We start from the raw sequence: 16,397 nt of genomic DNA, 5'->3' as shown, positions 1-16,397 counted from the left end.
GCAAAAAAAAAAAAGAGACGAGACTGAGACTGACATTGACACGCACCAAATCGAGACGAGGCGAGTCGAGTCGAGATCGGATCGTGTACGCGTGCGTGCCTTGATTTGCATTCATCGCACCTGCATTTGCCATGGTTACTATGAGGCTTTTTAATATGTTGCCCAGGCATTGATGATACATTATACTCAACTCAACGACCATCTGTAAACAGTCAATCAACACTGAACCTATCGCCAATTCCTCTTTAGGGAATCGTGCCTTGGAACGGTTGGTGTGATACACAAATGCAAAAAAGTTGACGGGATTGCTTCATTGTTGCATGGAGCTTGTTGTGCCGATAATTCTCATCTCAGTGGTCATAATCTGACCCATCCCAGCCCCTAGATAACCGTGCGTGCAGCTTCGCAAATGACTATCACGGCGTCTGCATTACCTCCTCTTGTCTCGTTTTTTGTTGTCTCTCCTTACTCTCATCTGGATGGCTGCTCCACCATCGCCCACACCACCACCATCGTCATTGTTCATCCCAAAAGACTGTGGCCTTGGTTGTAATCGACGATGTATTTGTATGTAGCCAAAATCTATCCTAATCATCATCTGAAGTAAAGGTAATATTTTGAAATCTCATCTAAACTCGCATTATACTCGAGACACGGGTACTTACCGTTAGACACGTTAGCTGGCCTCGCCTGGGCTGTCAGTTAACGTACTCCATCACCAACCAGCTCAGCCTGGTTTACAGCTCCCGTCTAGAACAACTCCACTTTGTTGTTCCCCGGGTCATCCTTCGTCGACGCTCTCATCATTGGCATTCCCAATCCCATTATCCTTTTTCCCCACTGTGCTCTACATACTCTATTGTAGCTTTGTCCACCCATTGGGTCTTTTTTGCTTTTCATCACCCTCATTCCACCTATCAATACTTTGTATCTAGTATCGTACCTTGTCTCCAATCCCCTTCCCCGGGCATATCGAGTGCCGCTTACATCGCCGTATCCCAGCGCCACGCTACTACGTCCAACACCTCCACACCAAAACACTTTGCCCCCCCAGCAGCCAGGGCATCCTCATTCGAGCTGCCTTGGATTTGGACTCAACTTGTACCTAACATTGTCGCGATTCATTTCCATCGATTATCGTTTCCATTCCCTTCGTCAGTCGCAGCCCGCTGCATCCCCGGTCGCGACTTGCGAATCGCATCGCATCGCATACAGTCAGATTACACAAAGCCTCGCGTGCGCATCGCGAATCTCTGGCCGATCGACTGCGCATCTTTGCCACGGAAACATAACCCTCGCACATCGAATCCACCCCCCTCAATCGTCGCAACATTGCCTTGTCGAGCACATGGGTTCTCAAATCTGATTACCACCGGCCGCTCGACTATAACATATTCCCTGCTCTCTTGGGTGTTGAGCATTGTTCTGTTCTGGTAACCAGGCGCTAGACCATCCATCACCATGGATCAGAACGGCTACAACTCCTCGGTGCTGCAGCGGCCACCGCGTAGAGGGGACGATGGGGACGATGATGAACGAGACTCTCGTCCGCATCACCACCATCGTCACCACCATCACCATCATCACCACCGCCACGACGGCGATTTAGCTTCGGGACCTGCAGCTGGAGAAGCGGCGACAGCCTCATCGAATGCAGGCGGCGCGAATGCGCATCAGCACTCCACCTTTAGCCTGCGCTCACCCAAAAGCGAATATCGCCCGCCTCCCTTCTCTTCTCCCAACGGCCATAATCATAATCATAGTCATCACAACACCAGCACTCCAGCTGCCAACCATTCCCTTCAATCCCCGCCTCGTCCGGCGTTGCCCAATCCCTACATGTCATCGTCCACAGGCGCACCCGGCGGCCCCGTCGCTCCTTCTCTGCCACCTCCTGTAGGCCTAAACTCGTCTTCATCGCCTGGATCATCGGCTGCTGGACTTCATCAGCATCATCACCAATCTGGAGTACCAGTTCATCAACACCAAGCTTCTGGTCCTCCGCCCGTGTCGCCGCTGCATCCTCCTGCTGCGTACTATCCTCCCTCATCGAATACGGATATTTATATACCTCGTGATCCCAAACCTGCATCGCGAGGTTTTTACGACCCTACAACTGATACAACAAAGGAACGTCGAATTTCTGACGCGGCGACGCCTGGAGCCTCCTGGCACAACGCCAACGCCAACGCGCCCCCGGCTGGCACTCCGAAGGTAAGGGGGGCAAATCCACTTCTTTTTTGTCTTTGACTCTCGTTTCGCCCAGACTCGATTTGATTAGATTGATTGCACTTGCTGGCCTTTGATTTTCCTCTTTCCTATCAACCTTCAATTCTTTCTTGATCATCGAGATCTTTAGCCATCACACACAGGCCATCAATGCCTGTTTTATTTCTTCCCTCTTGTCGAGCTTAATTTCCTTTGGCTGCAACCATCACATCACCTTTTTAATTTCATCATCACACTCCTTAACTCTGTCGTATAATCTGCTCCTTCCAATCCGGAGTCAGAAACGCCATAACCACAAAAGCTTGCTGACGTGGAGCTAACTTTTCTCTTTTTCACACAACAGACCCGCGATCCGTACAGTTATTCGCAAACAAACGATCAACAGACTCCATATTACAACGGGTCTTATACATCTCCTCGAGGCCCATCATCATACACTCGCCCGCGTAGCCCTTTATCACACTCGCATCAGAATCCTCCAGCTGGATCCCTCAGCCCTCCGGGGCAACAACCTCTCCTGGCTTCTCCGAGTGTGAGACATGGTACCACAGCCAACATGAACTCAACAACTAATGGCAATGCGATGCCGCCCTTCAAGTCGGATCTCGCGGCTCCGTCACCTCCCAAGCCCGCGCCTTCATCAATGGTAAGTAACCAGGAATACACAAATGCTTTTTTTGTACTAATATCACCAAAGACGTCAAGAGCGAACCCTATGTCGTTTGATAGCATCCTGTCTAGCTCCGAGCCTGCGTCGAAGCCCAAGGAACCTTCTCCCGTTGTTTCCCGAGAACCAGAAATTAAACTGGAACGAGAGCCTAGACGTGATCTGGAAATGAGACGCGATTCACGGGAACCCAAGCAGACAAAACGTTCATTAGAGCCCGAACCCGATCACGACACCGAAGTCGAGAAAGATGTCGAGACAGAACCTGAACCCATTCCTAGCAGGGAAAAGGAGAAGGAGCCTGCTAAGAAACGCGGAGGTCGCAAGTCAACCAAAGGTCGCGCTTCTGATATACGAGACGCTGCAACGCCCAAGAATGGTCGTAAATTATCAGTCAAGAAGGAATCACCAACGCCTCGTCTGCCGGCTAAGCGACAGGCTAATGGCCAACCAAAACCAAAGACTTGGTCGCCAGAGATGGAGAAGAAGATCCAGAATGCCGAGACCCAGATCGAGAACAAAGCCGCAAACTTGGACGCCGAAGAGTTCGACGAACAACAATATAAGGAACGAGCCCAAAAGCGACGCCGCGTGATGAGTGAGCTCGACGTTGAACATGGTCTCTCTCGACGCGATGCATTTGCGACCGCCGTCAGTAAGAAATTGATGCTTCATGCTGAACTTGGCAAACGACGATACGACGACGTTTTCTACGATGAAGCGCTCCATGAAGTACGCGAACAAGAAGTCTATGCTGAGAAGGAACGGAAGAAGGATATGCAACGCAAGCGACGTCGTGAGAAGTCTATGGCAGTTACCATGGAGCAGAAGCAAGCAGCTCTTGCTCGTGCCGAAGCCGCTGAAGACGAGACAGAGCGCCAAAAGCATCTTCGGGATGCCGAGCGCGCCGGCAAGAAGGCACAGCAAACGAAGCTTATCCTGCAGAAGGGTATCAAGGGACCCGCCCGAAATCTTGAGATCAACTTGGAGGGTGGCACCATGTCTTCGTTCCAAGCTTCTGACGTCGAATCTGGAGAAGCAGGTACTCCATCCGGTAAGCGCAAGGCTAAGGGCCGCAGTGGACCTCGTCTCAAGAAGTCAAAGGAGCAAAAGCAGGCCGAGAAGGACTCCGCCGAAGCTGCACAGGCCGCGCTGGATGCTGGAGAAGAGCTACCGACCAAAGAGGAGAACCGGGTTCGCATCAAGATCAAGAAATCCAAGAAGGACGTCTCTGCTGATGCCGAGAAGGACAAAGATGAGGGCGACAAGACCGATGAAGAGCCTGTCGAGAAGAAGACCAAGAAGGGCAAAGACAAAGACAAGGACAAGGAGAAGGTCGACGACATCCCCGACAACGAGAAAAGATTCATGTCCAAGGGTTACAACCAGATTTATGACCAGATTTGGCGCGACATGGCCCGGAAAGATGTCAACAAAACCTTTAAGCTTGCTGTCGATTCTTATGCCACTAAGGCCTCCAACCTCAAGAAGACGGCTATTTTGGCATCGAAAGAAGCCAAAAGATGGCAGCTGCGAACAAACAAGGGCACCAAGGATCTTCAAGCTCGTGCGAAACGTGTCATGCGTGATATGATGAGCTTCTGGAAGCGCAACGAGCGAGAGGAACGAGATCTGCGCAAGGCTGCTGAAAAGCAGGAGATCGAAAACGCTCGCAAAGAAGAAGCCGACCGCGAAGCCGCTCGTCAAAAGAGAAAGCTTAACTTCCTTATCTCTCAGACCGAGCTTTACTCTCACTTTATCGGCAAGAAGATCAAGACTGATGAGGTGGAACGAAGCACGGACAACCCCGAAGTTGCCAAGGATGCCCACCGAATTGATCAGCAGATGCTTGACATTGATGAGCCTACTGGTCCCGTCGGTAAGGTCACTAATTTCGAGAATCTCGATTTCGAGGAAGGTAGCGACGAGGCTCTCCGTGCTGCCGCCATGGCCAACGCTCAGAATGCCATTGCCGAGGCTCAAAAGAAGGCCCGCGACTTCAACAACCAAGGTCTAGACATGGATGATGAGGGCGAGATGAACTTCCAGAACCCTACAGGTCTCGGCGATGTTGAGATTGAGCAGCCCAAGCTTATCAACGCCCAACTCAAGGAGTACCAGCTCAAGGGTCTCAACTGGCTTGTCAACTTGTACGAGCAGGGTATCAACGGTATTTTGGCAGACGAAATGGGTCTCGGAAAGACTGTCCAGTCCATTTCTGTAATGGCTTATCTTGCAGAGAAGCACGACATCTGGGGACCTTTCCTCGTTGTCGCCCCTGCTTCGACTCTGCACAATTGGCAGCAGGAAATCGCAAAGTTTGTTCCCGAATTCAAGATCCTTCCATACTGGGGAAGCGGAAGCGATCGAAAGGTTCTTCGAAAGTTCTGGGATCGTAAGCACACGACTTACCGAAAGGACGCACCTTTCCACGTGTGTGTTACCTCGTATCAGCTGGTTGTCTCTGATGTGGCATATTTCCAGAAGATGAGATGGCAGTACATGATTCTGGATGAAGCCCAGGCCATCAAGAGTTCACAAAGTTCGCGATGGAAGGCATTGCTCAACTTCCACTGCCGAAACAGATTGCTTCTTACCGGAACGCCCATCCAGAATAACATGCAGGAACTTTGGGCGCTGCTTCATTTCATCATGCCGTCACTGTTTGATTCACACGACGAATTCAGCGAATGGTTCTCAAAGGATATTGAGTCACACGCCCAAAGTAATACCAAGCTCAACGAAGATCAGCTCAAGCGTCTGCACATGATTCTCAAGCCCTTCATGCTCCGACGTGTCAAGAAGCATGTGCAGAAGGAACTTGGTGACAAGATCGAGCTCGATATTTTCTGCGATCTTACTTACAGACAGCGTGCATACTACAGCAATCTGCGAAACCAGATCAACATTATGGACCTCGTCGAAAAGGCAACAATGGGAGACGACCAAGACTCTGGTACGCTCATGAACTTGGTTATGCAGTTCCGAAAGGTCTGTAACCACCCTGATCTGTTCGAACGCGCCGAGGTCAACTCCCCATTTGCTTGCGCCTACTTTGCGGAAACCGCATCATTCGTTCGTGAGGGCAATGAAGTCGCCGTCGGTTACTCTAGCAGAAACTTGATCGAATACGATCTTCCCCGTCTTGTTTGGAGAAATGGAGGTCGAATCCATAAGGCCGGCCCAGACAGCCAGGTCGCAGGCTGGAAGAACCGAACATTGAACCACTTGATGAACATCTGGAGTCCAGACAACATTCGAGACAGCAGCGACGGGTCAAAGGCATTCTCCTGGCTCAGGTTCGCGGACACATCCCCTAACGAGGCTTACCAGGCCACCCACCAAAGCTTGATTGTCCGAGCCGCTAAGGAGCTTCAAAAACGTGACAGACTTGGATATATGAATGTCGCCTACAGCGATACTGAGGATGCAAACTTTACTCCCGCTCATGCCCTGTTTCAGATTCGTGCTCGACAGAACCGAAAGCCTGTGGCGGAAATTACCGGCGAGGGTATTCTCAGCCGACTGATGAATGTTGCCAAGGGAGACTACAACGAATCTGGACTCGGTCGTTTGGAGCCTGCTGGCAGACCTCGGGCTTCCGCACCTCCTATTCAAGTATCTTGCCGCGGCTGGGGAACCGAGTTCGAGCGCAGTGAAGTTTTGTTCAATGCACCAATCCGCAAGATTCTCTACGGCCCTACGGTCTTTGAAGAGAAGGCATTGGTCGAGAAGAAGCGTCCCCTGGAGATGTGGCCCACTCGCGAGATGATCCCTAAGCCTGATCATGAGAAGAAGGGCTTCACCAGCATCAGTGTTCCTTCTATGCAGCGCTTTGTCACTGACAGTGGCAAGCTGGCCAAGCTTGACGAGCTATTGTTCAAGCTCAAGAGTGAAGGTCATCGTGTACTTTTGTACTTCCAGATGACTCGCATGATTGATATGATGGAGGAGTACTTGACATACCGTAACTACAAGTACTGCCGACTGGATGGTTCGACCAAGCTTGAAGATCGACGAGACACTGTGCATGACTTCCAGACTCGTCCAGAAATCTTCATCTTCCTTCTATCTACCCGTGCCGGTGGTCTTGGTATCAACCTCACATCCGCTGACACTGTCATCTTCTACGATTCCGATTGGAATCCTACCATTGACTCTCAGGCCATGGACCGAGCTCATCGTCTGGGACAGACCAAACAAGTCACGGTGTATCGTCTCATCACCCGTGGCACAATCGAAGAGCGTATTCGAAAGCGTGCCATGCAGAAAGAGGAGGTCCAACGTGTTGTCATCCAAGGTGGTGGTGCAAGCGTGGACTTCTCTGGTCGCCGTGCTCCTGAGAACCGCAACCGTGATATCGCTATGTGGTTGGCCGATGATGAGCAGGCTGAGATGATCGAACGTCGCGAGAAGGAACTTCTTGAGTCGGGCGAGTTAGAGAAGCAGCAAAAGAAGAAGGGCGGCAAGCGACGCAAGGCCGAGAACACGGCCAGTTTGGATGAGATGTACCATGAAGGTGAGCAACGCAAGTTTCGGTTTTATTTTCTTCCAACTAACAGTATTTAGGCGAGGGTAATTTCGACGATGGTTCAAAGGGTGTTTCTGGTACTGCCACTCCAGCTACGGCTGCAACCCCTGCCGACAGTGACAGTAAAGGGAAGAAGGGTCGTAAAGGAACCAAGAGAGCCAAGACGGCCAAGCAAAGGCTGGCAATCGCTGACGGCATGATGGAATGATGGAATAGAGAGTGAGCGGTGTCTTAATAGATGCGTAACTTGGAGCCTCATAGGCTCGTGGGTCATCAAGGGAGTTATTCGTTTATTTGCTACGTTAGGATTTTCTTTGTCTAGTCATGGCGATGGACCGTCAATAGGTGGAGTTGGAAGTGAAAATGCCTAAAGATAACAAGGCAAATCAGCTATGGAACGGGACGTGTACATTACTATAGACGGAGGGTAACAAAGTGTGTCCCTGTAACAAGACCAAACGTGAAGAGTGACTGATGTTGATGGAGGAGTGTGAAGTATGTGTTGAGGAGTTTGCCCGGCGCTGTACATGGTTGGCGATATCTCCACAGCTTCCAACAATAGCCGTCCGGTATGGTGTAGTGGCTAACATTTCGCGCTCTCACAACTTGAGAGATCAGTTCCGCGGAGCCCAGGGTTCGATTCCCTGTACCGGAGTTTCTCTTTTGCAGTCTTGCAGCTCAGGCGCCTCTCTTTTTGTTGAAGACTGATGAACTTTTTGAGGATGCTGGACTGGTAAGACCGTTTGGCGGGCATAACGGCCTGAAGCTTATAGCGATGCTCCGAACTTAGAACGTATACTGTGTGGTAGCAGAGTTATACTCTAAGCTTTAGAGTAATAGAAAGAGAAGCCTAAGTTTTAGCTTATATTTGCAAAAAGTATCCAATTCCTCTTGTCTCTCATGTTAGCAGTCAAATCCCTACTTAATGGACGTACTGCATGCATGCCATCCAATATACTGTTCTTTCACTAACTCTACTTCTGCCTGCTTACCTCTTCTTTGTTAAGTAAGCTAAGCATATAGCAATTCAGGGCAACAGCACAAGGCAGTACGAGTTCACAATCAAAGACGCTCCAATTTTGCGCACACCACTGGAAGGTTAGTCAGCGATAAAATAGAGCATATGATAGAAGCGCAAAAAGAAAGGTCTCGGAGGGAGTCGAACCCTCGCTGGCGGAATCAGAATCCGCAGTCATAACCGTTAGACCACGAAACCAACGCTTTTAACTTGATGGTAGTAACTGTTAGTCTCGATTAGGAATTCTCGCTCGTCATTGGATGGCTGATCGTGAGCTCAAAGCTTCACAGGGCAAGACTTGATAACGAAGCTTTACGGCGCTGTCGCCTGCTCTAATTCGCGGGTCGTTGATCATTCCTGCCTCTTCTCATCTTCTCTCTGTCAATTATTTTTCGCCTTTGGCTCCGCCATCGTCTTTATCCTGTTCTGGGTTGGCGTCGATGTTCCTGTATTATACACGGACGGTTGATTCGATTGAAGTAAGTGAACGGAACAGCATGGTACTTCTCCCGCATATATAAGTACCTTTCAAATATCACATGTCATTTAATGCAGATGTTCTCCTCTTCAAAGTCTACTCGTCAAGCTGGAATGGTGTAAACAAGGGAGGAGAAGCATCTGTATTACCTGATTGGCCTGAAACCCTCCGGGAGGGATCTACTTGCCGTGGAGCAACGTATGCACCAGCACATCCCCCACGTCATCCCCGGTCAAGCTTACCTTCTTATTAGGTACCTTACTGTCAACATCATCTTCCCTTAGCATCTTCGAGAATTGTGCTATAGATCAATTCTTCATCGATCATCGATCACACTCCTTAATCCTCTCGCCAATTGAAGTTAAAGAAGCAACAATGGCTCCAAGCGCAACAGACTCGTGGACGCAGTCGCAAGACGAGAAAGCAGCATCTGGTTTCATCAACTATGCGCGTAACTCTGTCGATCGAGTCGTCCCTCCTAGTTCACGACAGAAAGCTTATGATAATACTATGTCCTTTGCTTCCTCGCGACCTATTCTTTTCGTGAGTCTTCCCTCGCTTCCTTCGCTCTCAACTCAGCTAACAACAGCAGTCTTTCATTGTATCACAGCTTCTACTTTCATTCCTGCCTCTTCTCATCTTTGTGATCTTTTCTCTGTCAACTATTCTTTTCGCCCTTGGCTCCGCCATCATCTTTGCCCTGTTCTGGATCGGTGTCGCACTCTTGATTCTCGTCCCCGCGTTGCTTGTCACCTCGTCTATTGCAGTACTTGTCTGGGGCTGGGCAGTTGGCAGCTTCGTCGTTGCGCGATGGCTGTACAACCTTTCTTCTGTCAATGTGCAGAACGGTGAGGTTGTGAAGAAGGAGAATGGCAATTAGTTTTACGCCTACACCTCCTGGCAACTTAGCATTGGGGCTGATTGGGACCCTCATGATATGTCTGCGCTTTGGGATCCGTGTATAGGTTATGGACGGTATCAAGGAGAGTAATATTTTTCTTATGTGAGGGCAGGAGTTCTGTGTTTATTCACCAGGGTAATGGAATATTGGTATCGCCAAGTCAGAGACACTCAAACCAAGGGTTCAGGTCAAAAATGCGACGCTGCAACACGATCATACACTTTACATCGAGTCCTAGGCAATTGCCGACCTAGAATTAATGCCTATCATAATAACTTGCACCAGAATTCGCTGTTGTTCAACCTCTATTCCTCATTAAATGACCGAGACCCATCTATGTCCCAAACGCGCTGGTACATTACAAATACAGACCCTCTGGCTCACCCTCCTGCTTTGTACGGAGCACTCTTTCACGCGCTGATCGGAAGTCCGCCATCTGCACCCGCATTCTTCGCTCTCGAAGGGCCAAAAGACCAGCCTCGGAGCAAATGGCCTTGATGTCGGCACCTGAAAGGTCGTCCTTCTGGGAGATGAACTCTTCCAAATCGACGTCGTCGTTAAGGTTCATCTTGGAAGTGTGGAGAGTGAAAATCTTGCGCTTGGTGTTCTGGTCGGGGTTTTCGAACAGAATCTTTCGGTCGATACGTCCAGGTCGAATCAGAGCGGGATCCAGAGTATCGATCTTGTTGGTGGCCATGATGACCTTGACGTCACCACGATCATCGAAACCGTCCAGCTGGTTGAGAAGCTCCAGCATGGTTCGCTGGACTTCTCTCTCACCACCCGATGTCGAATCGTAACGCTTCGTACCAATGGCATCGATTTCGTCAATAAAGACAATAGAGGGTGCGTTCTCGCCAGCAACCTGACAATGTTAGCAAAGGTCGAATCCTTCAATGAAAGTCGCATACCTGGAAAAGCTGTCGAACAAGTCGAGGTCCGTCACCGAGATACTTCTGAATAAGCTCACTACCCACGATACGTAGGAAAGTGGCAGATGTTTGATTGGCAACAGCCTTGGCCAGTAGCGTCTTTCCGGTACCAGGTGCACCATAGAGAATGACGCCCTTCGGGGGCTTGATACCCATCTCCTCGTAAAGCTCGGGGTGAAGCAGTGGCAACTCCACTGACTCTCTGACTTCCTGGATCTGTTGTTCCAAACCACCAATATCGGCATATGACTCTGTCGGCGCCTTGTCGAGCTTCATCACACTGACGATAGGGTCGGCGTCATCTGTCAGAACACCAACAATGCTAACACTCTTATGATGTAGTAGTACACTGGCACCGGGTTCCAAAAGGTCCTTGTCGACAAAGCTCATGATGCTGACGTAGTACTCAGGGCCGGTAGTGCTACTGACGATAGCATGGTCGTCATCAATGAGCTCTTCCAGAGTTCCGACACCCATGGGGCTTCCTCGCATGTCATCAACACGACCACGCTCATCGGCAAGTCGGTCAACGTCGGCGTCAGCGCCAGCGCCAGCAGTTTGACCTTCCTTGGCTGCCTTAGCTTTGCGTAGACGCTCCTGGTTCTCTACATATTCCTCCTCGAGCAAAAGATGATCGTGGATTCGCTGCATTCGCAAGAGTCGGAGCTTGCATCGGCTGGTAGGATAAACGGCGGGAAGCTTCTGAGCGGCGCTGGTGCCACCGGCCTTTCTCTTCTTGCGGCCAACTCGCGTTGTAGGCCTTGGCGGGGGCTCGTACTTGGGCTTATCCTTCTATCAGGTTGTTAGAAGAGTTATCCAGAAGTTGAATGCGAATTGCTTGCCTTCTTGTCCTTGTCATCACGTCCCCCTTCTCCCATACCGGATTGTCCTTGACCCTAGATAACGTCAGTACTTGCACAGCGTCATGGCGGCAATATAAAACTTACCATCCTGTCAAATCAAGCTCCTAGAGCTGATTCTAGTCTATATCAATAATTCGTGTGTCGAGACCCCTCTACGTGAAAGAGAGCTGTGATGGTGGTTGTGTTTTGGTGTGGAGGAGAGGTCGAGGTCGAGGCTCCAGAGCTTAGTGATGATGAAAGCGACCACCAGGCGCCAGGGAAACACGACAGCAGCTCCAGCCTAGTCACGTGCTAGAGCTAGCTAGTCACGTGCACCTCTCGACGACGGCGATAACCTGCACTCTGATTTATAACTAATTGAGTAAGTTCTTGTTGATATAAATGAATCGAGCAATATTGCTGTGTTTTGTAATTTTATTCGTGTTTTGATGTCTTTAGTTTTGAGAAATGGACGTCGTTCTGTTTGTCCCACCTGGTTCTTGATTCTAGCTGTTGCAGCCTTTCTCATTAGCATCAGCTAGTAAACACTGAAGAGGACTACATTTTTGTATAGAATCAGCTCGTGAAATGCTTTTATAATTGCATATCGGTGTATTTGAGTAGGACTGCAACATGTTTCATCAGTGCTGGAACAAGAACTTGAATATCGTGCCATTGGGTTTGGAAATTTATCTACTATAAGACGCCCAATGCACCTTGATAGTCAATTCAACAGGATGCGAGAATGCGAAAGACGTTGGTGGAATGTTCAAATTCAATTACTTTTCTGTAAGGCGACCCAGGCTTCATTTTCAGTTGAGGCGTACGAAATGTCTTTGCTTCTGAGCCGCGGCCATACAGACCAGGCGAATAAGCATCTTTACAGAACTTAGGTAGGTAGTAGGCAGGGGTGTGGCCATGTCACTTTTTTGCATAAGGGCCTGGTTGACTGCCTGAATGAAGGCTTGTAAATATTATGTGAGCCGTATATATGATATGATCTATGCATGTAGCATGCTTTTCCTCTGTATTTCTGACTCGCCTTCACTGTCAAGAGAGAAGAGCACAGAAACTCACTGTTCCTAGGTCGACTTAGACATACAAAAAGGTGGTGATCCATTCATTCATTCCCTTCTTGTCCTTGGTCTATTTTTGAACGACCCGACTGCTACCACCCCCCGCAGGACGCTAACTTTCAGTGGAGTGACGTCGGCTGAGAACGCTACGCCACAGCCTGACAAAAATCAAGGACCCCTCCTTCCATCGCCAACGCCAACGGAACCCAACCCGCCCTTTGCACACGATCAGCTGCAGTCAAAAGCTTACGCCAAAAGGCGACATCTTTTCTTCTCGCTTCAACCTGATATAGTTCCAAATATCATTGTTTGATATCTCACGATTCCACAACCGACATCATGTCAAGAGATCGCCGTATCATGAAGGAGCTTGCCGACATCCAACAGGATCATGACAGCTCGGGTATTATTGCTGCTCCCGCATCCGAAGGATCCATGAGACATCTAAAGGGCACCTTTCCCGCTCCTCCCGATACGCCTTACTCTGGGGGAACCTACACAATCGACATTCAGATTCCTGATCAATATCCCTTCAAGGCACCGGTGATGAAGTTCGATACAAAGATTTGGCACCCCAATGTCAGCAGTCAGACTGTAAGTTGCAAAATCGGATGGGCTGGAATGGAGACAAGGGATCCATCCTATGTTTTGAAAGGAAATCAAGAATGGACAAACCAGAGACAGAACCTTGGTCTAGGAAGCAATCACAGACAGGCAGTTACTGACTGAGCTTTCTTTAGGGTGCTATCTGCCTTGACACACTTAGCTCCAACTGGTCTCCCGTCCAGACTATCAAGACCGCCCTCCTCTCCCTTCGTATGCTACTCGAATGCCCCAACCCCAAGGACCCTCAAGACGCAGAGGTTGCAAAGATGATGCTGGAGAGTCCCGAACGGTTCGCTGTCATGGCCCACGAGTGGGCAGTCAAATACGCTGGGGCCCCACGAAAAGAGGTTGATTTGAGTCAGTACCGTCAAGAAGGCACTCCCGCCCCTCCCAAAAATGATAACGCTCGGTATGTACCCAATACGAACGGAAACTGGCTATGACTAATCTCAAATGCAGTTATCAGGGATACAACAAGGACCTCGTGGAAAGGTTTGTCAACATGGGCTTCGCTCTTGAGAGTGTTGTTGAGGCCTTCATGTTTTTCGGGATAGACCGCAACGGAGGCAGGGACTACGAACTGGAGGAGGCATATATGGGTGATGTTGTTGCCCGACTGCTTGGCGAGCAATAATTCACCGCCACTTGATGTGCAAAGAGAAGGAATAGTGTTTCTACAAACAATTTTTAGCATGGTACGGGGAGTTAGACTGCGTTCCGGATTCGCTTCTTTTTGTTTCCTCTTTATTTGTTTAGTATAGACTGGCTCCAGGATGAAAGAGCTGTGAACTGTTCCCAAAGGCCATCGGTTTAAATGGCGGCCGTATGATAGCAACTAATTCGAAGTCAAACATGATGTGACATTATGATTCGATCAACGTGCAGGATGCATATCTTCTGAGACAACTACGGCATTTTCACGTGCACCAGACCACATGCTCACGCAGACAGACTCCTGATTAAAAGTTGCTTGAAACACTTTTCGACATTAGATAGTTCATGGTGTAATGTGACATTTTGGCGCATTGCGTGCTGAGGGTTATGGTATAGCACGCACTCGCCTGCGGAAGGTTGATACTCCTTTCCACAATCTAGCCTGCGCGCGAGCCAGACTATCCTTGCTCTATCAGGTACGTACGAAGAAATCATGCAATATGATGCAAATAGCCCTCCATGAGCGAGTCTCGGTCAACATCTATGTACCGGACTCTGCTGACTCACTTACTTCCCCTAATTCATCTCATACAGACCTTGTCTCCCAAAAGGTTTAGCCCCTTTAAAAGACGCAGACGTAATTTAGTTATAAAATTATAGCAGGTCGCGGCGGACAAACTCGTTGTAGAGAGCCTTGCCCAGACCAGCGGGGGAGCGCTCGACAATGACACCGGCGTCCTCGAGGGCCTTGATCTTGGTGTCGGCACCACCCTTACCACCAGAGACGATGGCACCGGCGTGACCCATGCGTCGTCCAGGGGGAGCGGAGATACCAGCGATGAAGCTGACAACGGGCTTACCACCGTTGACGGTGTTGGCCTGCTTGAGGAACTCGGCGGCGTCCTCCTCGGCGGAACCACCAATCTCACCAATCATGATGATACCGTCGGTGTTGGGGTCCTCGGTGAAGACCTTGAGGCAGTCGATGAAGTTGGTACCGGAGAAGGGGTCACCGCCAATACCGACGACGAGAGACTGACCGAGACCGGCCTGGGTGGTCTGGTTGACGGCCTCGTAGGTCAGAGTACCGGAACGGGAGACGATACCGATGCGACCGCGCTTGTGGATGAAACCAGGCATGATACCAATCTTGCACTGTTCGGGGGCGATGATACCGGGGCAGTTGGGACCGACGAGACGGGTCTTGTCTTGGGTCTTGAGCATGTCGGTGATGCGAACCATGTCTAAGTGGGCCCTGAGTTAGAAACCTTCACAATTGGCCTGAGATCGACATGTTCAAAAACCTACCGTGCTGGGGGATACCCTCAGTAATGCAGACAACGAGGGGAATCTCGGCCTCGAGGGCCTCCTCGATACCGGCAGCGGCCAGAGGAGGACTGAAAACATTGTTAGGGGTGTTTTGTTCGTTATGTGGGTGTGGTTGGGTAGACGTACGGGACGAAGAGACCAGTAGCGGTAGCGCCAGTCTCCTTGACGGCTTCTTGGACGTTCTTGAAGACAGGGAGGCCGAGGTGAGTCTGGCCAGCCTTCTTGGGGTTTGTTCCACCGACAACCTTGGTGCCTGTTCAATCCATTGTCAGTTTATGTTGTCGTTGACCCCTGTCACATGTATATCATGATGTGTGTCGAGTTCGATATAGCGGGAAGACCGTACCGTATTCGATAGCTTGCTCAGCGTGAAAACTACGTCATTTGTCAGTTTAAATTGTTCCTGCACATAAATTGGAGTCTTCGCAAAACTCACGTTCCCTGCTTTCCAGTGAATCCCTGGTAGATGACCTTGGTGTCGCTGTTGATGCGGAGGTTGTTGATAGTCTTGGCGTACTGCGATGAAGAGTAGGCGCGGCGGCCAACATTTTTCAGCGCAGAAGCGCGAGCGGCTCTGGTAACGGACTGCATGATGTCGAGGATATGGAAGGAGAGGGAGAAAAAAGGAGAAAAAACGCTGCTTTGAATTTGCAACGTTTAGAGATTGGATATGAGGATATTGGTTGGGGGGTCTGTTCCTGGGGACTGGGACTGGACTGGAGGAGCTGGAAAGGAAAAACGTCGATACAGGAGCTTGTTCTTGTTCGTATCAAGATTATCCCGTGGCCGGGATGCAACGGCCTAAACCAGAACGGGTCGACTCACACATTTTGCAAGGTCAGTTTACCTTAGCAGTGTGTCAGTTTTTTGGTGCTTGACCTTGACGCTACGGGTGGTGTCGGAGGCACTGTACCGAGAGGAACATCAATGATCCGGTCTGAAGTGTGCTGATAGCCACTCACAAGTGCCCGTGGAGAGGTGAGCGTTTTGGTACACGGTTAATCGCGGGATCTCGGTGAGAGCGATAACTAACGGGAACGTGCGTCATTGGGCATCGTGGGGGCTCTGGACCCTCTTTTGCCTACGGACTTGTAAGTCCTAATGATGGATTTCGCGGAGGTCAAACGAATTTCG

The 16,397-nt window shown here is 50.0% G+C and overlaps 5 protein-coding genes across 5 annotated transcripts; 3 read left to right on the top strand and 2 right to left on the bottom strand.

The window, feature by feature from the left end:
- Window positions 1–1,461: 1,461 nt before the first annotated feature.
- FIESC28_07809 (uncharacterized protein) lies at window positions 1,462–7,635 on the top strand (the record flags this gene model as incomplete). The annotated part of the gene is made up of 4 exons (XM_031161949.1): window positions 1,462–2,214; window positions 2,573–2,875; window positions 2,927–7,415; window positions 7,466–7,635. 4 exons carry the CDS (start codon window positions 1,462–1,464, stop codon window positions 7,633–7,635), a joined length of 5,715 nt encoding a protein of 1,904 aa, XP_031014065.1.
- Window positions 7,636–9,298: 1,663 nt separating this feature from the next.
- FIESC28_07808 (uncharacterized protein) lies at window positions 9,299–9,803 on the top strand (the record flags this gene model as incomplete). Its single annotated transcript, XM_031161948.1, has 2 exons — window positions 9,299–9,466; window positions 9,516–9,803. The coding sequence occupies 2 exons, from the start codon at window positions 9,299–9,301 to the stop codon at window positions 9,801–9,803; spliced, it is 456 nt and encodes a 151-aa protein (XP_031014064.1).
- Window positions 9,804–10,182: 379 nt separating this feature from the next.
- FIESC28_07807 (uncharacterized protein) lies at window positions 10,183–12,476 on the bottom strand (the record flags this gene model as incomplete). The annotated part of the gene is made up of 5 exons (XM_031161947.1): window positions 10,183–10,689; window positions 10,736–11,548; window positions 11,637–11,652; window positions 11,704–11,723; window positions 12,426–12,476. 5 exons carry the CDS (start codon window positions 12,474–12,476, stop codon window positions 10,183–10,185), a joined length of 1,407 nt encoding a protein of 468 aa, XP_031014063.1.
- A 537-nt stretch (window positions 12,477–13,013) lies between these two features.
- Window positions 13,014–13,914, top strand: FIESC28_07806 (uncharacterized protein; the record flags this gene model as incomplete). Its single annotated transcript, XM_031161946.1, has 3 exons — window positions 13,014–13,268; window positions 13,415–13,689; window positions 13,740–13,914. The coding sequence occupies 3 exons, from the start codon at window positions 13,014–13,016 to the stop codon at window positions 13,912–13,914; spliced, it is 705 nt and encodes a 234-aa protein (XP_031014062.1).
- A 674-nt stretch (window positions 13,915–14,588) lies between these two features.
- Window positions 14,589–15,854, bottom strand: FIESC28_07805 (uncharacterized protein; the record flags this gene model as incomplete). Its single annotated transcript, XM_031161945.1, has 5 exons — window positions 14,589–15,178; window positions 15,243–15,331; window positions 15,390–15,516; window positions 15,610–15,638; window positions 15,700–15,854. The coding sequence occupies 5 exons, from the start codon at window positions 15,852–15,854 to the stop codon at window positions 14,589–14,591; spliced, it is 990 nt and encodes a 329-aa protein (XP_031014061.1).
- Window positions 15,855–16,397: the final 543 nt, after the last annotated feature.

Source organism: Fusarium coffeatum (assembly GCF_003316985.1).
Source record: "Fusarium coffeatum strain FIESC_28 chromosome Unknown BRIP53273_contig_174, whole genome shotgun sequence".
NCBI lineage: Eukaryota > Fungi > Ascomycota > Sordariomycetes > Hypocreales > Nectriaceae > Fusarium > Fusarium coffeatum.
The sequence above is the reverse complement of the archived record's forward strand: the minus strand, read 5'-3'. Positions and strand labels throughout refer to the sequence as shown.